The 20,770-nt window shown below is 44.5% G+C and overlaps 1 protein-coding gene across 1 annotated transcript in view; it reads left to right on the top strand.

The window, feature by feature from the left end:
• ascc3 (activating signal cointegrator 1 complex subunit 3) overlaps positions 1 to 20,770 on the top strand; it is a 194,462-nt gene that overhangs the window by 163,201 nt on the left and 10,491 nt on the right. Inside the window, exons 31-37 of the mRNA XM_083761688.1 lie at positions 759 to 896; positions 2,286 to 2,406; positions 2,692 to 2,824; positions 3,751 to 3,876; positions 9,976 to 10,087; positions 10,529 to 10,663; positions 15,620 to 15,844. Of these exons, the coding sequence (XP_083617814.1) occupies positions 759 to 896; positions 2,286 to 2,406; positions 2,692 to 2,824; positions 3,751 to 3,876; positions 9,976 to 10,087; positions 10,529 to 10,663; positions 15,620 to 15,844 (990 nt within the window). The remainder of the gene's footprint in view (positions 1 to 758; positions 897 to 2,285; positions 2,407 to 2,691; positions 2,825 to 3,750; positions 3,877 to 9,975; positions 10,088 to 10,528; positions 10,664 to 15,619; positions 15,845 to 20,770) is intronic.

Genomic DNA, 20,770 nt, shown 5'->3' with positions numbered 1-20,770 from the left:
GCCGCATGCATCTCTCTATTCCTTCCCTCTCCGCAATCCTCCTTCCTTCCTCCGCCATGGGTTTCTCCCCCGTCTCCGTCCCCTCTTTACGTCTTAATCCTGTTTGGTCTTTCACTTCCCTCCCTTTCCTATTCGATTCTGGGCATGTCAGTAGGCGGAAATTCTCCGAAATAGCCAATCTACAAGCTCACAGCAACAATTTGCATGGTGGCACGCTGTGAGCTTGTAGATTGGCCTTCTCTGAACATAGAGCTTGTTTGCGTGTTCTTACATAATTCAGATGTGTTATACAGTTTATCAAAAAAGGTTTTTATGTAATTGTTTGCTTATATAAGTTAAATGTTCTCAAATCTGGCATCGCTCAGACTCTAATTCTGTAGCTAAGCGATGTAATTTGTCACACTGTCATCGTAGGCTTAACTGACTGTTGTCACAACAGCGTGGTTTCGTCTGAGTCCTCCGTGAGCCATGGTTCACACTTCCTCCTCTTACCCCCCCACCCCACCCCTTACCCAGTGATTTGTCCTTCTGTTGGCTCCCAGATCAAGTGTTGATCACTCGATCATCCGAAACGTCCACTCTGTGACTATTATTTTAATTTTTTGCATCCAAAGAGCCTCAATATTTATTCACTTGTCAGTATGCGAACCCTACAGTATCTTGTTGTACAGTAGCCTATGGAGTTTCATTACCCTAGTAAAGCCTTGAGTTTAGAGAGACAACTTTTATATCTTTTTGCCTTTTCGTTTTGCTCCCAGATCGAGGCCATCATCGCAACGGTGAGGGATTCCAACCTGAAGCTGACGCTGGCGTTTGGCATCGGCATGCACCACGCCGGACTGCACGAGAGAGACAGGAGAACCGTGGAGGAGCTGTTTGTCAACAGCAAGATCCAGGTGGGAACTATACACACACACACACACACACACAGTCTGTTATGCTATGCAGATATGTGTGAATCTCGTTTGCGTCCGAGCATAGGCATGGCAACGCCCCGCCTGCCTCTAATTGTAGTAATTGGCCTACTGACGCTGCCCGGCTTGACTGTCCTCTGAGGTGGATATAGTTATGCTGGATAGTCTGATGCGAGGTTACTCCGTGGTGGGAAATAAATAATACAAGTATGGTAAGATACAAGAGAACTGTCTGTAACTTGTACGTTTTGTTTTTGTACAAGAGGCAAACTAATATTGTTTATGCCGTTTTCTTTGATGGAATAATTGTGTGTACTTATAAATAAAGAGATATAAAAGATAGAAGAGACCTTTATACAGTACAAGGTTTCACGTATTCTTCTTACACATACAAATAAATTACACAATCAACACAAACACTTTATTTAGAAGTACCCAAATCAAATCATATTACGGTGTACATGTTCAATCAATTATTTCAGCAAAGCAAACGGCATAAACATTATTAGTTTGTTTGCCTCTACTACAAAAATAAAACTTACAAGTTAGTTACAATTAAGGCTGCATTCTGTCGCGCGTGCCAAGCTGTCATTCTCTTGTATCATTTACCACCACGGAGTAACCTCACATCTCAGAGGACAGTCGAGACGGGCAGTGTCGGTAGGCCAATCAGAGGCAGGTGGGGCGTTACCATGCCCAGACCATGCCTATGCTTGGACGCAAACGGGTTGGAGTTGGATACTTGTTCACATAATGCTACTGCATGTGTTATTTAAAATTTTTATGATCAGTACTTTATTTAGATTTTTTTACACACACAGAAAACATAAAACATAAAATACAAACACAAGCAACAACAACAACAACAACATAATACGTATTCATGGACATTATGTAAAATATAAAACAAGGATAGACAAGATAAACAAATAAAAATACAAATAAATTTAATTAAACGTTTTAATTAGTTTACACGACCAAACACGCAGCATCATCAACCGTATCATAATATACTAATACAATCAACAAGCCTGACCATGGATCACACCAAAGGACCTGCAACATGACAATCAGATGCTAGGTTTGATGTTTACATGGCATCCTAATTACTTTGTAGCACTAGACTGTTTTCTCTCTATGTACATAACCATTCCCCTGTCATTCGTTGACCGGGGTTCATGCTACTTACTTTGCACCTGTATGTCGCTCTGGATTGTCTGTTTAATATCTAAAGAGTCCAATTTAAATTGAGAGTAGGACTGTACTGCAGGGCTAGCTTGTGAACTGTACTGTATGTATGGCTTCATACCAGCGGCTCATCGTTGCTATGATGGTACGTAGCTAAGACATTTGGCTCTGGCCTCTCCCCAGGTATTGATCGCCACCAGCACACTGGCGTGGGGGGTCAATTTCCCTGCTCACCTGGTGATTGTCAAGGGAACGGAATACTACGATGGAAAAACCAGGCGCTACGTTGACTACCCCATCACAGGTAAAAAAAACTTTAAAAAAAAAGAAACATAATAAAATAAAATATAAAGCTCAGGCTCGTTACACCTGTCAGTCCTCCATGAAAACGACATGCTTTATTAAGGCATACGACATATTAAATGATGTGTTGTGTCTTCATAACGGGCAGCTCTCCAGCCAAGCTGTCTGTACCTGTATGCACTGCTATAAATGTTCCATCAGGCCACAGTGTGTCTGCTGCTCTGAAGAAGCCTATAAGTGCCAGTTAATCTTCTCCCCCTGTCTCTCTCCCCGGGCTGTGTTCCAGATGTTCTTCAGATGATGGGGCGCGCGGGCCGGCCCCAGTTCGACGACCAGGGCAAGGCGGTCATCCTGGTCCACGACATCAAAAAGGACTTCTACAAGAAGTTCCTCTACGAGCCTTTCCCCGTGGAGTCCAGGTGACTTGGAGCATTGGGTTGTTTGTGAATGTTTCTCCTTGGGACACAATAAAAAAAAGTGTTCCTCATCAATCAATCAATCAATCTTTATTTATATAGCACATTTCAGGCAGTGAGTGCAAAGTGCTTTACAGTAAGAGCAAAAAATATATATATATATAACAAAGAGCAAAAACACAACAAGATAGCATCAACTACATAGTAATGACAAAAAAACAAAAAACTATAATAAAAGGAGCGACTAAAAACAGGAAAAGGACATGTAATGATCTAGGAGGTAAAAGCAATGCTAAAAAGGTGTGTTTTAAGATTTTGTTTAAAAATGTCCACAGATTCAGAGAACTCATGATACAATACGTTGCTGTCCAGAAGAAACCACCTAACTCCACTTTTGTTATAAATCAATGCTATTGAACACCCTTTATGTCTGTGTGTTGGTTAAAAAGTATTGAACCAATGGAAATTATAAAAAAATGCTTCGGCGAAAACTCATAACGCCATTGGATCCTCAAACTATCTGCTCTAACTCAGAAAAACGCAGAAAAACTCAGTACATTTAATTTTCATCTAAAGCCACATTTATTTTTATTAAAGCCACAGTAGCAATCTGGCAATACCAGGCTACATTTCAGTTAATTCAATATTTGTACTTGGTTAAAAAAATATTTAACCAATGAAAAGTATTAAAAAGCTCTTCGACAAAAACATTTCTTCCTGACAACAGAGAATTGTTTCAGATGCACAATGCATTGTTTTATTTTTGTATTTTTTTTTATATGACAAGCACGAAAGTAGTAAGTGTATAATAATCTAGGTGCACTCAGAGTGCAGTCAATAACGGCAGTGTTTGTTTACAGTATCGATTAGCTCTGTAGATCCAGTGTGGTGTGTGTGTTTAACGGGGGTGTGGCGGTGTGTCTCTCCAGTCTCCTGAGCGTGCTGTCAGACCATCTGAACGCTGAGATCGCGGCAGGGACCATCACCTCCAAGCAGGACGCCATGGACTACATCACCTGGACCTACTTCTTCAGACGGCTGGTCAGGAACCCCAGGTCAGGAACCCACAAGCACAAAGAAATGGTGGGGTGGCAAGAAAAAAAAACGATTAAGTTACCATATAGCCCCATTTCTACAATAGTGGATCTACAAGCTCTCAACGCGTCGCCAGGTGATGCGTTGAGAGCTTGTAGATCCACTATTTTCATTTGTTTTGGGGCGAAAAGAGAAAAATGTTTGAAAATGTTCCCCTATAATGACATTCCCAGAATTGGGATGCCACGTTGAAAGTGGTTAATAAATGAATGGTTGCATACAATGAAACGCTTATCTAAATGATAACGCGTGTCACATGTCATTGCAATGAAGTCAGATTAATCTGCAAAAGCAATTCGGAATCGGGGACAAACTAACAGAATCTTACCCGCCAAGATTAATTAATTAATTCACCTCGTATTGCCAGGATTTCCCCCGTTCAACGCTTATTTTGAAGAGCCAAAACCCACTACCGGATGTTAGCACTATAAAATACCAATTTGCGTGAATCGATTCCAATGTTGCTGGTGCAAGACTAACGCAAATGACGCAAATTCACGTCAAAGGCAGGCTCCGAGTTCAATGTGAAGACTAGGGGGGCTGGCAATTACCATCCCCTGATGCCCCAAATGATACCCCTGTACACAAGATGACATGTATAGACCAGCAACAACAAAAGCTTGCCTTAGATAAGCCCAAACAGGCGCGTGCGTGCGCGCGCGCACACACACACACACACACACACACACACAAAAAACATACTACTACTACTTCTACTCAGCCCTGTCTCACGGCCTTCTTAGAACAGGCCAGCGTTCTGCAGTCAAACATCTGCTATGTGTAGACGGAGACCATTCCAGAACATTCCAGTGTGCTGGCATTTACACGGCTGTCAGCCCACATTTACCATTCAGGCCCTGACTGGGGCCTATCGGCTCCTCCACACACAGTAACACGGCACTTACACGTCCACCATAGTGCCTCCATTGTAGACCTACGCGGGTGCCACTTAACGTAGGCTAAAATATGTGTTACTTTCTATTCTCAGCTGTCCATTTTTTTCCGCTCTGATAAAATCCTCGACCAGGAGTTGGTTTTTGGCATCCATAATCTATAATCTCTATGAAATATGTGTGATCAATTTAGCATTAGCACAGGGGAGTCCCTCTGCCCTGCACAAATGATCTAAGAAAAAGCTTGTACAGCTTGTACAAGTATGCTGATGACATGGTTGAAAGTGCTCTTTTTCTTACTTCAGTAAAAGTAGCAATACTGCTATATAGAAATCCACAATTCAAAAAGTATTTGACTAAAAGTACAAAAGTATTGGCTTCAAAATATACTTAAAGTACAAAAAGTATACTAATTGAGCATGCAGAATGTTTTCATACATAATACCGTGAGCCACTACTTTCCACGCTGATATTTTTGGGGCTTTTCTGCCTTTATTCAGATTATTATTCAGAGTGTGACAGGAAGTAGAGAGAGAAAGACAGGGAGTGACACGCAGCAATCAAACCTGCGACCCATTATGTGCTACAGTATGTGGTCATGGGGGGGCATGTCTGTTTTCTTTGAAAGCACATTTCATTCTGTTGCACTAAAAACATTAAAATACAAAAATTGTAGCAAAATACACCAAAGTACCAGATATACAGTGAAAACCCTAACCTCCCGCCCACACAAAAAACATTTAAAAGCCAGTCTGAGCAGTGCTCTAGAAATATACAGTAAAGAACTGATCCTGTACTTTATTAATGAAGCTATTTGTACTTAATGGTGCCATCTCCATTTTACATTCCACATTATGCACTGCAAATATCTGCTACTGCCTACTCCAGGGTTCCCCAATTAGCGGCCATCTGCGGCCCGCGGAGCGCCCCCTTGTGGCCCACGAAATAATTTAAAATTAAAAAAAAGGGGGGGGGGGGGGGGGGGGTCCCAGATATAAATGGCATTAAATGGGGGTCAGTAGCCTCTGCATGTCAAACTGGGGGTCCTTTTCAAATGGGGTCTTGCTCCTGTGTATTGTTGGGGTTTTACAAGGTAGATCATTCAATTTCAGCTTCACCCAGCTGCTGACTGCGCAGATGGTGATGACGGTCGCTCAGGGACACATCGACATGTACTCTGAAAATTGTCGAAATTGTCAAGGTTTTAAAGGGGAACAAAAGACGACGTCAACATGTTTAAAGCTTAGTGCCATTTCTTTGGGGGCCCACTTGCAATACCCTCAGGGCCCACCAGTGAGCCCCGGCCCACAGGTTGAGAATCACTGGTATGAATAATCTACCATCTCTGCGTCCCGTTGCCGGCAGGAAGCGGTTTCATATCCTGACCATCGTATCCAGTAGACTCTAGGCGCTCTTCAGGAGATGTCACCTCGTCCTTTAACCCCACTATGAATTCTGTATAAAATCCTGCATGTGTGTACATGCGCACATAATTCACTGTTGCTCTCTCCCCCACCCACCCATGCATACACCCACAGATCACACCTCTTTTCCTCGTGAGCAGCACACACACACACACACACCGCGTTCTCTCTGTCTCACACCCCCCCACACACAAACACGCGCGGTCCCACGGGTCCCCTAAACGTCTGCAGGCTCTGTCTCAGTGCCATCAGGAGCCCTTTAATGGTGATGATGCTAATGGCCATGACTTAATCAGACAGCTCCGACCCGGCAGCCGTAGCATGCAAGAAAGCCCACTCGGAGGAAATATGTTCGGTCATAAACGCGTTCGCCGGGCCAAGAAAAAAAAGCTCGCTCGCTCATTCTGTCGACATGTGGAATGATGATAATGACGGCCACACTTAACATTAAACGCACATTAAATATGGCCGTCGCCCGATTCAACTGCTGCTTCCAGTGCATTCTCCTCAAGCGGGTTGGGGGCGACAGGGTGTTATTATGGGTGGAAGTGGGGGAGCTCTGCTCTCTCTTACCCCCAAAACCCTCCGCCCTCCCCTTGGTCCCAGCTGCAGAATGACTGATTTTGTATGACGATCATGGAGAAAATTGTTTATGTTATAATGTAAGACGAGGAGTGCAGCATTCGTCGGATTGGTTCCCGGTTCACATGCGCTGTACAGACAACTGTAAAATTGGCTTCGTTAAGCATCCTGGCACCTGTTAACTGAAGCATCGTCGGTATGAATTCTTTGTGTCAGCTCCTCCTCTGTCTCTCTTTCTTTAAGCTACGACCTCTTTTCTTTGATCTCCGTCATTGATTGACTTTTCTTTCAACCATGTGCAAACACGACTCCATAAACCCACACAAAATCTCCATCCTGCTTTAACCCAAGAACACTAAATATTTGTCACACTATCACTTAACACGGCTATATTTATCCAATGTAAAATATTCCATAAAGAATATTTCTCATCAAAATATATTGAAGTACAGCAATACATGGCAACTTGAGATACTCTTCTTTAATATTTCATCAAGACATCAAAACTAAAAATAGATATCATGCAGGGGCCCTATCATAGGGGGGCATAATCGGTGAAAAACGTGCGTATTATTTAAAAAAATATTGAAAAAGAAACTTCTGAAAAAGAAAATATGTGAGATTGGTCCAGTGAAAAAATAATAATAAATAGCCCATTGTGGGTGTATGGTATATTATTGTTCTCTATCACTCTAGCACTAAAAACGGGTGAAATGAATCTGAACAGCTGCCTGTAGAAAAAAACAGGGATGTGGGCAGGGAAGCAAACCTACCTTCTATGATGGCACAGCATCCTGAAGGTACTGAAAGACCCACCCACCTCAGACATCAGCAACATTATGAAAATTACAAAAAATCGAATTGTCCGGGTGAAAATCACCCGTGTTTAGTGTTCTATGGTTAAATGATGCTTTTCTCAAATGTCTGGGTGTTTTCATTCATAACACAGGCACTATACCCAAAACGTGTATCATCAGCATCTAATGAAGAACCTGGCCGTGTGTGTCTGTGCTGCAGAGTCTCATGTGGTAACTCTTAAACCAGTAGAGATGTGTGCAGCTGTGCATGGAACCCATTTCAGCCACTGGTTTGTTGGGGGGGTCCTCAGCCAATGACGGGCAGACCTGGGAATCATTATTTGGTGATAAGGGCTTTTTATTTTCCTCCCAGCTGTGGCCTCTTCATGTCCCTCTATGACTAGTGTCTGCCGTTCTGATACGATCTTGATTCATACTTAGCTGCGCGTTGCGTGCCAAAAATAACTGTTGAAAACAGACGTGATGGAGGTTTGATGCGTACCTGGCATCCTGAGGCCCTGCATTGTTCTCTGCACTGAGTGAATGTTTACCTTGTTTGTTGTCCAGGATCCATGCTAAGTGCCTAAATTGTAAATGTAAATTATAAATGGCAGATCTACAAGCCCTCAGTGTGCCGCGCCGCAACACTTTGTGAGCTTGTAAATCAGCTATTGCAACACAATGTGCAACAGAATACAAGTCAGGCTTTAACTTTGATCAAGCACTGATGAGCTATGGTACTTTCATGATAAATCATAATGGACGGATCGCTGGGGCACCCTGCATATTGAGGCGTGGGAGATCGAAATATTTTTTTTCCGTTTACTGCTTTTCCCTTTGCTGCTCAGATTTAAATCTAGTGGAGATGAGTTATCATGCTTAGAGCAGAGTTGACCCGTGTTAATGTCAAGCAAATTAAAGGGTCATGACTTAGAACCGTGTGGGGATATGACTCTGTCAATAAGCAGTAAAAACAAACATACATATATCATCAGACCGCCATTAGCAATAAAAGCCTGAATTACCAGCTCACATATTTTAAACGTTGAGAGTTAGCTCTTTTATGGGCTTATAAAGTCAGCGTGACTTGATTCGTTTTAGGGTTTTTATTTTTATTTTACCCCCCCCTCCCCACCAGTTTGAAATAGCATCTGAATAGTGGAACAGACCAGCCCAATAACAATGTCGTCTTTGTTTTAAACGTTTAACGAAAGGATTTGTTGGCTGTGGTTCGTAAAACACAACATTCAAAGATGGCCCCTCCTCCCCAGCTCAAGGACAAGCCTGCTACCCAAAGGCTGGCACCCAGAAACATCCTGGGAAAATACAATACAAATATTACGGGCAGAGGGAAGGGTTTGCCACACATTTCTATTGATTCTGTATTTTCTACCATCTGGATGTGTTGGTTGTGCTGTTGCACTAATGTGAATGGTATACCATATGTCCAAATTGTCCATGTACTTTGTTGGTAGTGTTGGCTGTTAATTGTTTACTGTGACGTTGTCACGACATCACCTTTCCTCCTATGGACCTCATACGACAATACGCTCTTTAGAACCAGTAAGACGGAGCGTGTCTTGAGTGTACAGGGTGTGATGAGGTCAGATCAACATGTGGAATGTCTGAACAAGGCAGAGTTTGATGAGGGCCCTGGTACTAGGGCCAGGCCTTCATTTTCTAGTTTTCGCCGGCTACCATATATATTATTTATAATATTGATGACAGCAGGTCGCATTTACTATGACATATATCCATCCCTGATGATGTCACGATGACCTGGGGGGCTTGCCTAGGGTGACCAACCAACCAACACACACACTGACGGGAAATGCTAGATTCCATAGTTAACTACGACATGCGGTCGCAATTATCCTATTGATTATTAAATACCAGTACATCCATTCATTCTGTTGTCCAGGCCTTACATTTTGTCATTGTGTGGGTAAAGTCACCTTAAAGGGTAAAGTGGCCTTTTGATATACATTTATTTTTAGGGCACAAAGGCCAAATTCCAGTGTGTGAAGGCCATCAAATAGTCCACGGAAATGATTAATTTAATTGACATTTTTAATAGATAATCATTCATTATATATATAAGTGGAAAAAGTTAATAAATAAGATTGCACAAAATATTTACAAATGTCCGATATTTGTAGAAACTCCTGTGTCAAGAGTTCCCTTGACTAACGGGGGAGTTCAACATTCTGATTCTCAACAAAATACACTGATGTTTAAACATTGTAAAGTAGCAGAGGAGAAAACAGTACAATCAGTGCGAGTCAAGGCCAAACTGAGGGGCTTACGGCGGCCATGGCCTGGCTGTATCTTAACATTTTAAAAACTGCTGTTTTTTTCCACAGTTACTACGAGCTGGAAGACATCAGCCACGAGACCATCAACAAGTTCCTGTCCAACCTGGTGGAGAGGAGCCTGAGGGACCTGCAGTGCTCCTACTGCATGGTGATACAAGAGGTACATGTGAGGTCTTTTCATGTCCAAGGACCACCAAATGAATATATATTTGGCCACGGACCCCCATCTGAAAAGGTTTTGTGCCAGGGACCCCTGGAAAAAAATAGCAGCAGATGTACAAGCTGGCAGTGTGGCACGATATTTTGAATAGACAACGTATAAAACGACGAACAACACTGACATACGAGCGACATACGCAGCCGATAATAGTACTTGCGCGCTCTGCTTGCGCAACAAAAATAAATAAATAACAAATAACTTTGTATGTAAAATAAAATACCGCCACCCTAACCCGTTTTCCTTTTTGTCCTCTGTAAGTGTATGTTGGTGACAACTATTAATGTCACTTGTTAATAATCTATGCTCTGTTATGGAAATAAGTCCCCTGGACCTTTTTTGTGTCTAATAAAGTGTCTAAAAACTTTTCTGCCCTCCGTCCAGGACGAGCGCACCATTGAGCCACTGACGTACGGCCGCATCTGCTCCTACTACTACCTGAAGCACCAGACCGTCCGCATGTTCAAGGAGAAGCTGCGGGCCGAGCTGCCCCTCAGCGACATCCTCTCTGTTCTCACGGTGGGTTTCATTTAGCTGCCCCTCAGCGACATCCTCTCTGTTCTCACGGTGGGTTTCATTTAGCTGCCCCTCAGCGACATCCTCTCTGTTCTCACGGTGGGTTTCATTTAGCTGCCCCTCAGCGACATCCTCTCTGTTCTCACGGTGGGTTTCATTTAGCTGCCCCTCAGCGACATCCTCTCTGTTCTCACGGTGGGTTTCATTTAGCTGCCCCTCAGCGACATCCTCTCTGTTCTCACGGTGGGTTTCATTTAGCTGCCCCTCAGCGACATCCTCTCTGTTCTCACGGTGGGTTTCATTTAGCTGCCCCTCAGCGACATCCTCTCTGTTCTCACGGTGGGTTTCATTTAGCTGCCCCTCAGCGACATCCTCTCTGTTCTCACGGTGGGTTTCATTTAGCTGCCCCTCAGCGACATCCTCTCTGTTCTCACGGTGGGTTTCATTTAGCTGCCCCTCAGCGACATCCTCTCTGTTCTCACGGTGGGTTTCATTTAGCTGCCCCTCAGCGACATCCTCTCTGTTCTCACGGTGGGTTTCATTTAGCTGCCCCTCCACGTCATCCTCTCTGTTCTCACGGTGGGTTTCATTGTCTCCACCAGGCCGAAGGCATGGGGAGAGAGTACATTTTCTTTTTCATTATTGTTTCAAAATGTTTTCAAAAATAAATAATTATTATAAATATCTAAGATTTTCAGAAATGGATGGACAATTCTAAAGGATTGAATGAATGAAGATATACACAATCCATAAAAGTAAAAAAAACAGCCAATCTTAAAAACAGGTCATGATGTGACGTGTTGCATGCTCGTAGATCAGCTGTATCTTCATTCTTACGGTGTTTGAGAACCACAGAGATGCAGAGGAGCGTTTGTCTTTTGTCTCCAAACGGGCCGACTGCATTTGTAATATCGTTGTCTTAATAACACCTATACATACATCTGAGTTCTGAGCATTTATATTGCCGTTTTGTCCTCTCTTGCACACACACACACGCATGCACGCACACGCATGCACGCACACACACACACACACACACACACACACACACACACACACACACACACACACACACACACACACACACTCACACTCACACACTCCCTCCACTCAAATTAGCACCCCTTTATCCCTGCCTCATTAAGTCTGCCGGTTTGTCATCATTAAGCCATCTCTTCTCCTCCCCACCTCCCCCTCCCGCGCTTTCTGAGGCCAGCCCTAGTGGTCCCCTCGCTGGCCACTGATTGCTGCCATCAATGGGAGACAGGGTGGTTTCACACCTCTCTGTGGAGGTCACTGGCATCACATCTGTGTTAAGTAAAGCCTCCCAAGTGATGGTGGCAACTAGTGGGAGGGGTCAAGAGGTTGCAGGGGAAATGGTTAAAAACAGCGTGGAGAATATTGACAAATGAAGACGGGGCTCCTCTCTCTCTCTCTCTCTCTCTCTTTCTCTCTCTGCAACAGGAAAACAAGCATCATTTGCAACGTACATGTTTGCACTGGGACTGTGCTTACATCTGTTGTAGTGTTATTGTCAGGGGTTGGAGACGGCGAAGGTCGCAATTTGCAGAATAGTTCGAAGTCCGTGTTGTTGGGAGTGCTGAGAATAAACTCTTGGGAGAAGAAGTTTGAAAAGAACTCTCTCGTTATGATAACCAATGTAGTATACAGAGGTTAGAGTTATAAGAAAGCAATAGCAACTGTAAATGTAGAAGAACTTAATATTGTTCCAATTACAATTTAATAAAGAAACCTTGACATTTATAGTGTTATTTTGAGGGTTATTTAACTGCAGATAAATAAACAAATAATTTATATACCTCATTTAGAACGCTCTTATACCTTTCAATCCAGGAGCTACTGTACCTCTGTGTTTCATTAGTTGTTGCTCTACAAACATGTACCGTAGCAACGTGTGTGTATATATATATATATATATATATAGAGATATAGAGTGAGGGAGAGAGAGAGAGAATTTCATGGTTTTCAGAAAACTTAGGTTAGGTTTTTCAAGGCGTTTTTAGAATCGGCCTCAGGTCTAAATGGGTTAATTAATGTTCACGCTCCGATTCGGCCACTTTAAGTTTCAGATGTTTTTCCACCGCGGCGGAGAAGAAGGAACTACTCCAGCTTACGGTGCACTCAAGCACAGCTTGAGTCATTACGGTACAAGTGTGAGTTTACTGGACACTCGCACTGCGTAGGTCGCTCAGCGTCGCTCCATGCTCCGCGTGTGCTCACTCACTAACACACTCGTAAACGGACAAAAGCATGTCCCTTGCAGTGTGCTGCACAATAGGCCAGTCACCCCAACGGACCCGGCCCACGCCCCCCCTCTGCAGTCTCCTGCATGCCCCTAATTGCTGCTGTGTGTGTGTGTGTGTGTGTGTGTGTGTGTGTGTGTGTGTGTGTGTGTGTGTGTGTGTGTGTGTGTGTGTGTGTGTGTGTGTGTGTGTGTGTGTGTGTGTGTGTGTGTGTGTGTGTGCACGCGCTAATGAGCTCCGCCCACTCCCACACCTCCCCCCTGACTCACTTTCTTTTCTCTCTTGAGCCTGATTGCACCAAACATTGCATCTGCAATTTACAAGAATCAAAGATCAAGAAGAGAATGGAGAGCCGAGGACGTGGGGTTTGTCACTCACTCGTACAGGTGCAAGTGGCGTGTTGGAGCAGCGTGTGCAACAGCCGCGGCATGAAACACAAAAGAAAATACTGGGTTTCAAAGAAACCAAAGAACAAGCGAAGACAAGAGAAGATAAAAGGCAGATAGATGGCTAAAAAAGTACAGGAAAGACCCGCACACACATTGGAACTAGCTGGAGTATAAATTGAACATTAGTTCCACGCCACTATGTCTTCGTCTCCCTTTGTTGTTATTCATCTGTCCTCCCAGCTCTCCCCCCCCCCCTTCCCTTCTCTAGCCCTCTGATGTGTGCTTATCTATATCTCCATCTCTTTCCGTCTCTGTCTCTCACTGTCTTTCTCTCCCTTCTCTCCCTTCTTCCGTTCGTCTTCCACCGTCTCACGTCTCCTGCAGGCCTCCTTTCTCCCTTCTCTCCGTCTTCTTGTCTGCAAATGTCACTATGATGATGGGATGCTGGAGGAGGGGGGGGGGGTCGCTTATGATCTCCATCTAAAGATCTATAGTCTTTATCTCCCTCACATCCGTATGCAGACGCAATGGCGCTGGGATATCAATCATTCAGAGATGATTTCTATTCCACCGCAACCCCCGCCAACAACCACCACTACACCCCCGGTTGGGCCCTTTTTCAATCCAGGCGCCTTTGAAATGCTGCCTTGAGCCTGGTGATCGATGGAGCCTTAACAGTCTCGGGCGAGGGGGAAGCCGGTGACAAATGCCTCCACCAGAGCCTGTTGATGGGACTACATTAGCGGAAGTTGAACTGGAGTGAATTAGAGGAGTGGGGGCCATGCGTGTCTGCGCATCTCTCTCCATCGAAACAGCCACAAACAAGAACAACACACAGCCTCAGCACAAACACAGCAGATTGATGGACAGTCGTCATGGCCTAAATGCAGCATCTCTTGCCAGGACTTTCAGCGTTCTGCTGCAAAGTGAACCACTTCAAAGACCTGTCCCGAACAGGGCTGCGACCTGTTAGCCGAACGGTTAGGACTAGGCTTTAAAGATCCCTATATAGGGGGTTCCAAATGGACCCGTACAGGTCCGTAACTGGTCCATGGAATTAAAAAGTTCGAAAACCACTAGTATCGCAATTGTATGACAGATGTGAAGTCCACATACCAGCTCTGACAGTGTGATAAACCGGTTCTGGAAAACCGTTCCACATGTGATGGAACTGATTCTGGTTCCTCCATGTTGGATCCGGTATCCGCTTGTTTTTGCTCTTCCTGGACCTACTGTCGATTATACCAGGGACTAGTTGACTTAGCTATTCCTTGTCCCCGTTGAGCATTGAGGCATGCTTTTTCCTATGAATTTTCCTATATGATATGAAAACAATCAACCATGAACTACCAACACCAGAGTTCACAGCTGCATGTCTGTTGTAAAAAAAAGAAAGAAAAATAAGTCTTTGATATACTGTGTCGAAGGTGTTTTGATAGTCGAATATTTAACTATTCTGTGAATGCTCTAGCTCATGCACCTTATATATCTCATTTATGTGGAAAAGAGACCCCTTGTTGTACTGCTGTACAGCCTGTAAATAAATAAGCTAAGAGAGACCCTACGGCTGTGCCGTTTGTGAAACAAGCTTCTAAATATCCGAAACCCTTTACTTGTACTTTAGTAGCAAAAGCACTCAAACGTTCTTCTTTCCTGCCTTGATCTCTGGCCTAGGTCTCTCTTCTTCCCACAAATGACACGAGGGAAACTATGCACAAAAATGAATTTCAGCCACTTTTTTACTTGTAAAATTGTGATGTGACAATAGAGCTGATTCTGATCACATCCCTAGTTAGGACACGTATGACATGCATGGTTCAATGCTTTGATCAGCGAGTCCGTGGCTAGACTCTTTTTTTCTGTCTTTCCCCTACAGTCTCTGTCTCTCTGCATTGCCTGTCTCTCCACTGTCAGTGTCAGTAAAGAACTTTATATTTGCTGCCTTTGCATAAGCAGGTGTGCACATTTCCTTAGGTCAGCCGTCTCAGGGGGAGAAAGGTATGGTCCTCCCGCGGTGCGTTTGGTGGAGTAAAGAGGGCCTGTCATCCATGCAGGGAAGAGCAGCCAGCCTGGGACAGGAAACACAGCTGTTTTAACAGAGATCGCTTTAAGAAGAAGGAGAAAAAAAAACAGCAGGTTTCTGACTTCCTGCTTGACTTTTGATCTCTCAACGTTCTTCTCTCCTTTTCTCCCTCTCTCTCTCTCTGTCCTCGCCCTCCTCTCTCTCTCTCTCTCCCCTCTCTCCCTCCTCTCCCTGATCTCTCTCTCTCTCTCTCTCTCTCTCTCTCTCTCTCTCTCCCCCTCAGGATGCGGAGGAGTATGCGGAGCTGCCCGTCAGACACAACGAGGACCAGCTGAACAGCCAGCTGGCCCAGCAGCTCCCCCTGCCTGTGAAGCCCCACTCCTACGACAGCCCCCACACCAAGGCCCACCTGCTGCTGCAGGCCCACTTCGGCCGCGCCTCACTGCCCTGCAGCGACTACACCACCGACACCAAGACCGTGCTGGACAACGCCATCCGCGTCTGCCAGGTGGGGCTTGTTCGCTCGCTCGTTCGGTCGGTCGGTCAGCAAGGCTCGGGTTCAGAGAGAGGCTGCTAAAGCTGCCATGGCTGGCATGATATATACAGATACCGCCCGTCGGGTGGAAACCTCATATGTCCAAAAACTGCACATTTTCAGGTTTAAAATTCAAGAATACCAAGTAAGTAATAAGTAGTAGATCGTTTCGATGCCACTTTTGATGCTTTTGTGTGACCGCTGCGGTGTGATCGAGCGGGCCGTTAATTTACGAGAAGAAAAAAGAACACACAAAAAGTTAGAACAGGGAGATAAGAGGTTTCTCCCCGACAGTGCCGATATGTGATGAGAGGGTTCAGATTACACAGCCGCGGCCTGGGGGAAATCACCCTCGGTAGTAAATCACACAAATGCACTTGCTCTCCTCCTGGGAAAGTCTGTCGAACCACCACCACCACCACAGCAGCAACAACCTGGCGCTTTGTTATCATCCATAACAGCAGCGCTATGTCTGTACATCACATTGAGGCTCTGTGTGCCACTGGAAGCCCAGCCTCTGAATGCATTTCCAGGTGTCACGCGGTATCACTGTCATCCTGCAATGGAAAAAAGGAACACAGCGCTATCAGCGTTACCCCAGAGCAGAGATAGAGAGAGGAGACAGGAGAGGCAGCGATGCATCATGCGCTGCATACTAATCGATTAGCCCCCAGACTATGAGATGGCCAGTGAGAGAGATGAAATATGTAGGGAAAGTCCGACTGTGCCAATATGATAATTTTCCAAAACTTACTTTCTGCATTGCTTCGGGAGGTTCCTAGCACAACATATATTGTGGGGGGAGAGGGGTCCGCAGCCAAATATATATATAATTTTGAGGGGGGCCTTGACCCGAACAAGAAACTGAACCTTAACTGAACTATAAGGTACATGCGTGCAGGGTTTAAGTGCTTTATCCCCCTCCCCCTTTCACACTACCTCAGCAAAATCCTCCATGTTGGCCACTATCTTTTTTTTGTTACTGCAGTTTTCTTTTCCCCTGTTTTCCTTTTGGTTCTTTATGTCGAAGTCATGCATCATAAAGTAGTGCATTTCCTCTGATGCCTGTGCTGACGAAGCACAAGCCTGTAAATCTGTACAGAGATAGAGCACCTCGGAGGCACGCGGGACATATCACCCTTCAACTATGTCTGTCAGCCATAGCAGCCCAACCCAGTAGTCACTTTGAGTGGCGGCTGGGGCAAAGGCAGTCTCCACAACATTATTTACTATGCTGTGCCTATCGGGTTGCAACTCGGACAGGGCTGAGTCGGCTCAAGCAAACTTGAGCAACGAGAGACAATTTGTACACTCTGAGTTACAAACCCGTAAGGGGCCATTTTGAACTCCCTCAAGAAACCCACTGGTCTAGCAGAGTGTCTCCAGTGATCGAACAAGCACAATATCGGCACCCTAACTCTGTTTGATCAGAATGGAACAGGGCCTTCATTCGTATCATTGGTAACACCTGTGAAGGAAGTAAGGAAGAGGCCCGATTTGCGATTTCTGTCCAATATGGCTGCTGTGCATAGTTAGAGACTATTGTGGTCCATCAAGGCAACTTTGGGGTTTGGGGTGAAATATAGCATTTCTAAATTTGTGACATTGCTACTTTTACTTCAGTAAAACATCTGAGTAGTTGATCAACCACTGTTCAGTAGAGATGACAGGGACCCAAAACCAAACTCTCTGCATTTGCAATCCCATAAAAGCATCAGGGGGTGGACAAAAGAAAAGCCTTTCTCGCGATGAAAAGGAATCATGTCAATGGCAATAATGTCAAATTTAATTTGTTGGTTTGTTTTTCACCAAGGTTTGTCATTGTATTGTGTGTTTGTGTTCTAATGTGGGGGAGTTCTAGACACAAGCCACACGCTTGAGCAATAAAATGAGAAACAGTTGAGGCTCGGGTAACACTGACGAAAGGATGGCGAGGCATACATCTCACATCTCACTCACCCCTCCTCTTACACACAAACACTTATACGCTAACATTTTAATTAATTTCACGCTCTTCTAGGGCTGCAACTGTCGACAGCACTAGTTTTTTCATAATATATCAACGAAAATAAGTGCATTTATGCATTTATTATAACTGAGTGAATTGATCTAGCTAAAATAGCCAATCAATAAGCTGACAACGTGTCTTATTGCAAAGGCTAACGATGGAGACCCTGGCGATGGTGCTGCAGGCACCTTCGGAGGTTTCAGCCTGTCAACATTTGTATACGTACACATTTACATTCACTTACTAACAGACATGCCCAGTGGAAGCCAGTGTGCACACGGTAAAATGTGTCAAATTAAACTCCGTTCCATTTGGTTTCCCTTTGTACACTCTCTGAGTTAAAAACTTCTGCAGAGGACCCATCTGTATACACACTGTCACGGTTAAATGGACAGGATTTAGGATTAAATTCAGGATTTCTCTTGCGTGGCTGTATGTGTATAAAATGAGTGTCGAGCGGGGCAGCACCGGCGGGGAGATGTGGGAATGATTTGTGGCTCAACCTGCTCGCACGCCTCGTAAAAAACTGAAAGAAAAAAGGACAGTGCTCAGAAGGTTGCCCTTAACAACCATGCGCCCGCCCGCCCTCCCTCTCTCTAAGCAACAGACCCACAGCCGCGGGTCTGCTAGACATTGTCCATGGCTGAATGTCAGGTGCTTCTGTGCGGCCACAGTGTGTGCCTGCGTGAAGGGCTAGTTAGCGGTTGGTTGTTGGCGGGGTTCTGCTCTGAGAGAGTTTTTTTCTTACCGACACTGGCTTGCAGACCCGCGTGAGGCCTGTAAGCCATTGTATATAACTATGTGAGTGAGTGAGTGAGTGGGTGGGTGGGTGGGTGGTTGTGATGCAGAAGCTTGCGTACGGATGTGTGAGAATCTGTGTATGTGTGTGTCTGCACGTTGGATGTGTGTGTCTTGTACCGATACATGTGCATCAGCATTGCTTGCGTGTGTGTGTGTGCGTGCGCGTGCGTGTGCGTGTGTGCATGTGTACGTACACGTGCATGCATAGCCTGCATCGTCATCGTGTGTGTATGTTTTACAGATGGTGATTTGTACCAACAGTACTGTACATGTGCATTATTTATTGTGTGTGTGTGTGTGTGTGTGTGTGTGTTGCTTGCGTGCATGCATGCAACAATTGTGTCTGCTTGACGCATGTGTTTTGTGCCGACAGACTGTGTGTGTGTGTGTGTGTGTGTGTGTGTGTGTGTGCGTGTGCGTGTGTGCGTGCGTGTGAACCCGTCCATGCGGTGTATCTGGGAGTGATTGTGCATGGTACGTCTTCCATGTGTTTATGTTCTGCTTTCCTCTGCTCCCCTCCGTGCTCCAGTGGACTGGCTGACCACTGCTGTTCACTTTGTGATGTTCCTCCAAAGGGCTTTATTGGCATGGGAAAACATACGTTTACATTGCCAAAGCAAAAAGTGGAACAATACAATCAAAACAAAATGTATGCGGAATTGAAAGTCAAAATCTCCAAATAAATGTCTATGTACCGAGATCACTCGATGCATATAGTGCAGGAATACACACAATGATTATTCTTTAGGGTGGTTGTGTTCCATTTGATAGCATTACCCTATCACAGCAGCTCACGAATCTTGCTGCGGTGTTTGCACATTGTTGTACTTCACCCAGCAGATATGGGAGTTTTTTTGTCATTCGTCCTATTTTCAAAGTCTCCGTGGGCGATTGTAATCTGGGAACTGGGAATATGTGTCTCTGATGTCTTGGTACAATGAACAGATGGTTAGGAAGTGTAGCTCAGTTTCCACTTCTCTCGGGAGACAGGTCTGCCTATGACGGCCTTTCTCGATCACGAGACTGTGCTCACTGAGTCCGTACCTAGTTAAGATTCGTCTTTGTTTTGGGTCGGTCACGGTGCTCAGGTATTCTGCCACAGTGTATTCTCTGATAGCAGATAGCATTCTAGTTTACTCTGCTTTTGTGTTGCTTCTTTCCAATGTGTCAGATAGTTTTCCTTTTGCTGTTTTATAATTTGGCTTAGTCCAATGGGTTCTATTTGTTGGCTCTGGGTCAGCTGGCTGAGGGGGCATCTATCTAGAGTATATGCCGTCTCTGTCGGGTGGGGAACCTCATATGTCCAAAACTATTACTTTTCACGATTCAATTGCAATAGCAGCTCACAGGTGAAGCGAGTGCAGTTCCAAATACCAGGCACTGCAGGCAGTGATGCAGCCATGCGGCCGGTGACACATCATTGGTATACATCTGTGTACCGGTAAATGAATCACTTTTGTTGATATTCCTTCTCAAACTCTGGCAAAGAACACCAGAACATATCCTCTTTCTTTATCGTCCACACAATGTCAATACAAAGCTAGATGCATATCACACCCAACTACAGCCCTGACAGTGATAATATTGATGTTGATCAATACGTTGATGAAACGTTCTCACAACATAATCTTCAAAAATAGTTGTACAGTTCTTGACCCCTTGCTCCGTTAAAATCTCAACTATCTAGAAACCCCAAATGGCTGCTTGTGGCTGTCATTTTTGTGCAAAGTGAAAGATTACCCTTTACTTTTGAGTAGATTCCATGACCCTGGCTCTCATGAACCTATCCAAAACCTGTGGTGTGCCGTTCCAAATTGCACAGATGTCAGTCTGTTAGGATACGGTTGTGGTTAATACTTGAAATACCTGAACATAAAACAGGGATAGGAGTGATATATATACAGCCTTCGGAAATGTGGAACAATGGCATATAGAAAACTTAAACTAAAAAAACATCCCAGCCATGGACATAGAATTGGGCATCTTATTTGATCTATTAATTTTCATATTATATCAACAAATCAGCATAAAAATAACCAAATAGATGTTTTTATTGACTAAATCGGTCTGATTAACCCACTTAAAGGACC

This window comes from Protomyctophum parallelum (genome assembly GCF_964188405.1).
Source record: "Protomyctophum parallelum genome assembly, chromosome: 3".
NCBI lineage: Eukaryota > Metazoa > Chordata > Actinopteri > Myctophiformes > Myctophidae > Protomyctophum > Protomyctophum parallelum.
The sequence above is the reverse complement of the archived record's forward strand: the minus strand, read 5'-3'. Positions and strand labels throughout refer to the sequence as shown.